The following is a 6,000-nucleotide window of genomic DNA, read 5'->3' on the forward strand; positions in this document are numbered from 1 at the left end:
TATTACAGGGAAATCAAATCACAACAAATCTGATCAATTTAATATATTTTGCCAATTCTATGTTCATACAGGTACTCTCCTAGACTCTTGTGGAAAGGACAAAGACTAAAAATAAAGGAAATGCACACAAACACGCACGTACACACTCAAACATGAAGAAGAAAAAATAAACTTCTCTCGTTCACATAACACTTGTTGTTCAAATAAAAATGACAGAAAACTGACACTTGCTATACTCCATTCATAATATCAAATATCAAGAAAACAACATTTGAACAAACCACTTCATCGTCTTGTCACTTCCATGCATTCTGATTCACATCGATGACTCAACAACAATAATCTGAATACAAGAACAATGTTTAGAAAAATGACACATAACGTTAGATTAGATACTCAAGTCTGATTTGTCCACCTCATATGAATCTCAGTTGTCATTCATACCAGCAGGTGATACGTACATCTGCAGTGACATGTTTATTCAAACACAAAACATTTTCAACTGTAAAAATCACACAGAGAAGCTGTAGCACTGAAATCTAAACTCTTCTCCTGAAAAAAAAAGGCAATCAACCAAACTTCAACTGATCAAATTGTGCCACTAACAGTAACACAAATGATTTGGACATGTATGCCACCAATCTCTACCCTCTTTTATTATGCACAGAAATAGCTCTGTAGAAGGAAGGAACAAACTTTCTTTGCAACGTATCCACATAACGAGTCAAATGCCTGTCGCAAAGTTTTGTATTGTTTTTTTCTTATGAAGTTTGTTGCACGAATATGCTCTGGTGGGTTTGTTATCATTTTAAATGTTTCTTGTTTTCAGAGATACCGGTTCTCTCTTCCATATTCATTTCTATTCATTCACGTCTGATTCCTTTTCAGTAACATCACTTTGAACACCTTACGTAATCATGCTTCATGTACAAACCTTTCTCATCTGCTACACACAGACGACACTGCTTAACAAGTTACTCTAAATCAACCCCAAATATATCTCCCCAGTGTGTAGTTCAACTTTACAAATGATCCAATAGTGAGGTACAGACTAGAACCAGCACCTATGACATCTTGAATACACCGACGAGCGCTGGTCTGACTGTCCTATTGTGCAACTTGTACCCTATTTTCTGCACAATGGCTACAGTCTCTGATTCCTTGTCTGCGGTGGGGACCTGGAACAAGGCTTCATGGAAATTAGGGTCAAACTTCTCTCCCTCCTTGGGTGAGATTGGCACTAAGCCATGCTTGCCAAACACTTTTTGTAACTGCGCTTCTGTCATGGTGAGACCATCAAAGAGGTCTTTGAGCGCTGGGTTCTTGGGGAGCTCCTCCTGAGGAACGCTGATTGTGGCGGTCTGAAGGATGTCCGCCACCTCCAGCAGGTCTTTGCAGAATCCCTGGATGCCGTACAGCTTGGCGTCGTCGATCTGCTTCTTCATGCGCTGCCGCACGTTCTCCGTCTCTGCCAGGGAGCGAATGTACTTGTCCTGTCGGTGAGAATAAGAGAGTGAGAAAACCAGTGGAAATCATACACAAATAGAAATCATTTCCATACTTTTTCCCATATAATCATTTTCCATTTGAATGATGTCTTCCCTTTTCTTTTTTTCACATATTTCCACAATTCAAACATGTTTTGACATCTTCAATAACAAAATATTGGGAATTAAAAAAAAATCTGAAACTGGAACAAATCTGCTACTCTTAATGCTAATGCACACTTACTTTCATTTCTTTCAGGTCCAATTCAATTTTTGTCTTTTCCTCGGCCCACACTTTTTCTGCAGCAGCCAATTCTTGTTTTGGATCCTGTTCTGGCTGTTCTGCGGCACTTTGACTCCTATTTGCACTCTCCGTAGTATCGGCCGGCTTATCATTTGCTGCTGTACTTGACATCCGAAGCAGATCTGTCCTGCTGAAAGAAAAAATTACAACCGAATAAGAATAAATCTGAGAGATGAGTTACATGTACCTGAAAATAACAGTATACAATCGAACCTCTCTTTTTACAATTTCAGTCTCTAGTGTCGTTCTCCAGCCTCAGTCTTATTACTTTCTTACATTAGGCCCATCATCTCACCAGAGGTACCAGCCATCAACGACTGAACGAGAGACCACATAAAAGTCTTCTTTCCTGTGCTTTTGCCCTATAGCTGGCTGCAGGTGCATACTTTTTGATCTGATGCATTTTTCTGATCCCTGGCCAGTCGAACGTCTGATTGTTTGGAAACATAGCAGGCCTTCACTTCAGAGGGGTTGTTTATAGTCAGAATTCAGTAATATGCATGCAAATTCACATGTACGATGGAGATGCAAAGAGAGATGCGAGCGAGATGGATGGTGTCTGTACATCACTACATGTATTGCCATACGTAAACTGGTATAAGATGAAAATGACAGCGTCGCTATAACTTTCTGTACAAATATGCAACCGAAAAGACTATAGGAAGCACAAAAGAGTGACAACCTGAGCATCTATAACATCCCTGTGTTTCTTAGGGAAGGAGGTACGTAATTTCTGACTAAAAATGTTTAAACTTAAATGACACATTCTGTTTCTTCCAAACACTGGACAACTGACAGTCACCAAAACAATTACACAAGTGCTACCGACAGCTATTTAACGCTCGTAGTCGTTTGACCTTGTACTTGTAGTTGTACTGTTGTAGGGTAATATCCGTTCAGATGACACAAACTGTGCACATACTATTGACTGCAGTGGTCAGTCAGATAACACAAAATCAGCAATGTAAAAACATAAAACTTAGTTGGTTTAAAATAAAGCAAGAAACAGTCCAATCCCTTGGAACATTCTCAAGCTCATGATGCAAGATAATGAATGACATGCGTCGTCTGTTCTTACCGAACTGGGGACAAGAAAATCAGTTTACATTTCAAAAGACTATTTACATAAATCTTCGTAAAACCGCTCGACAGAAAATGAAAAAAGATCTTGCAAGAGAACATTTTTCTACCTGTGTATCCTGCTCCCCAAATAGGAGCGCGTTGCTCTCGAAAGTCCGCAAACCGTCCGAACACACATGCTGCCAGCGGCTGCCATCATGAAGGTTTACCGTTTGGCTCCTTTCCACGCGAGAGCGGTTTTAAAGGGAGCTAACACTTATGCAATGCTTTCATCTGTTTCATGAGCTGCATTTGAATAAATTGCGATCTTCGTGTGTGTGCGTGTGTGTGAGTATAATATTGTTGCTCAGCTTAGAAAAAACAAGAGTGGTAAATTATTGGAACGTTTGTTTCATGACGAAACAAAAGATTACATTGTAATGACTTGTTTTCTTTTGTTTTGTCATAAATTTAAGGGGGGACAGGGTAGGCAAGCACTTTTTTTTTTTATTTTGGAAACAGCTTGCTGCTTGTTTGATTTTTGCAAGCAGAATAACCTAATTAAGGGAAACCATTTTAAATTTTGAGTGAAAAGCAATTTTTGGGGGTTTTATTCACCAAAATGTGAGAAAAACGTTATAAAATGTGCTTTTTTTAAAATGTTGCAGTTTGTGAACCAGTGCATGTTTTGATCCAATTTTTCTTCTTTGCAGCAATATGTGTGTGTTTAATAATTCTGTGTATCGAAAAGCATTTCTAAGCAATATATTATTTTAATTTAGCATTTTCAGTTACCGGTTCAGTTCTGATAAGAAAAATACATGAAATCCTAACTGTCAGACTCATAAAAACCCAACCAATGCACTGAACTCTTATTCCATACACAGAACTGATGCTGTACAACTCATAAACAACATATACAAAAACTGAACAAATCCATCAAGCCTTTCAAAAGTTGCAACATTTTAATTGTAGCGTTTTGTCTGAAAATTACATTCAGAGAAAACAGCATTTTAAAGATTTGAACCAGTACATAAAAAAACCAGTAGCACAGTGCACCCTGAATTCATATGTTTTTATCAGAATGACCACTTTACTATGTAGGGAAAAGGATTTGACAATCAAATTATCAGGATTTTTTTTATATACATCATATGAAAACAGCCATCTTTGTTTGTACCGATATGAAAACATGAATCAGAACCAAACTGTCAGACTCATAAAAACCCAACCAATGCACTTAACTCTTATTCCATACACAAAACTGACGCTTTACAAATCATAAACAACATAAACAAAAATGAAACAAATCCATCAAGCCATTCAAAAGTTGCAACATTTTAATTACAGATGTTTGTCTGAAAATTACATTCAGAGAAAACAGCATTTGAAAGATTCCAACCAGTACCTCAAACTAGTAGCACAGTGCAGCCTGAATTGATATGTTTTTATAAGAATAACCACTTTACTATAATGGGGAAATGATTTGACGATCAAATTATCCAGACTTTTTTTAAAAAATCATTTGAAAACTCATCTATGTTAGTGCAGATATGAATCAAAACGAAACTGTCGGACTCATAAAAACACAAGGAATCCACTGTATTCTTATTCCATGCACAGAAATGGTGCTTCACAAATCATAAACAACATATACAAAATTGGAACAAATCCATCTTGCCATTCAAAAGTTACAACATTTTAATTACCACATTTTGTCTCAAATTACATGTAGAGAAAACAGCATGTAAAAGAGTCTCACTAGTATCCCGGTAAACTAGTACCACAGTAGAGCTTGAATTAATGGGGTGTTTTTTTTTTAACCAGAATAACACTTTAACTATGAAGGGGAAATGATTTGATAATCAAATTATCAGATTTTTTTGATTTAAAAAAAAATCATATGAAAACATTAAAAAAGTCAATTATCTGTGTTTGTGCTGATATGAAAATATTGATCAGAACCAAACTGTCAGACTCATAAAAACCCAACGGATGCACTGATTTCTTATTTCATTGCATAGAAATGATGCTTCACAAATCATCAACAACATTACATAATTATATATACACAAATGGAACAAAGCTATCAAGCCATTCAAAAGTTGCAACATTTTAATTACAGTATTTCTGTGCTCAATCCTAACACTGCAGCAAATTTCTGTAAAGCTGAATGTCCCTTTCCATGTACCAACTTGGTCATACGCGGATTATTTAAAATGCAACTTTACCACCCGAAGCGTTGCAAACACCGGGAGAAGAGTAAACAACTGCAGACTTGAATGGACACTCATATGCAGTCCAGATGCAGGGCCTGTGCAAATCCTTGGGCTGATGCATCACCTTCTTTCATAATCAGACTGCTATCAGACAAGCATTCAGTACAGGATATAAACCTTTCAGCAATAGATTGAGCTGATCAATGTTGACAAAAGCCCAACACATGTCAGCGGAGTGACGTTGCACAGTACCAGTATCCATATCTGCTTGTGATGGGTCAGAAGATGGCAAAGTATCTGTATCTTCTTATGGTTGGTCAGAAGATGGCAAAGCTGATGTTTCTGCTGTGGAAGAGGGTAGTTCCGGTTTAGCAAACTTTTTCATCAGGTCAATCTTTCTCCTCGCTGCCACCACAGGAGGACTGGCTCTCCCCTTGCTCCAACCTAATAAATACACAAACACTGATTTAATATTTGATACAACTGTCCATGGTTTTTGTTTGTAATAAGCTGCAAATTTTAAGACTCAATATAAACGTCAACAAGTGCTTGTACTTTATTTTGCAAATGACCATGTTACATGGGGTGTCGGTCTCGAATAGCAGCTAGCATCTGCTGAAGAGACATTAAACCCCAAAAACCAACCAACCAAAAACCAAACATGGGGTGTACCTCAACTTTTTGGCTAGGCTGGTAAATCAGAAATCCCAATCAGCCCCCAACCACTGAACCAGGCGGGTTTTCTTACAACCACCTCAGCGGCTCGTACCCACGTATGTCGGTTGACGAACACACACACACACACACACACACACACACACACAAAAGACATTCATTAATTGGCCCCTATCACAAAATGTACATGTCAAGTTTACTATGGGATTTGAGTAACCACACAATCACATACACACAGGAACTAATACTGAAACTA

General features: G+C 37.8%; 1 protein-coding gene across 2 annotated transcripts; it reads right to left on the reverse strand.

The window, feature by feature from the left end:
• Positions 1-462: 462 nt before the first annotated feature.
• LOC138981746 (grpE protein homolog 1, mitochondrial-like) lies at positions 463-3,114 on the reverse strand. 2 transcript variants are annotated; one of them, XM_070354822.1, is made up of 3 exons: positions 2,982-3,114; positions 1,732-1,921; positions 463-1,493 (listed from the first exon to the last, which is right to left on the reverse strand). In XM_070354822.1, exons 1-3 carry the CDS (start codon positions 3,068-3,070, stop codon positions 1,065-1,067), a joined length of 708 nt encoding a protein of 235 aa, XP_070210923.1. In that variant the 5' UTR covers positions 3,071-3,114; the 3' UTR covers positions 463-1,064. The 2 variants fall into 2 exon arrangements, with proteins under 2 accessions (XP_070210923.1, XP_070210924.1); XM_070354823.1 differs by having other exon boundaries at positions 1,732-1,918; positions 2,982-3,094.
• Between the last annotated feature and the right edge of the window lie 2,886 nt (positions 3,115-6,000).

Source organism: Littorina saxatilis, linkage group LG12, assembly GCF_037325665.1.
Source record: "Littorina saxatilis isolate snail1 linkage group LG12, US_GU_Lsax_2.0, whole genome shotgun sequence".
Taxonomy (NCBI): domain Eukaryota; kingdom Metazoa; phylum Mollusca; class Gastropoda; order Littorinimorpha; family Littorinidae; genus Littorina; species Littorina saxatilis.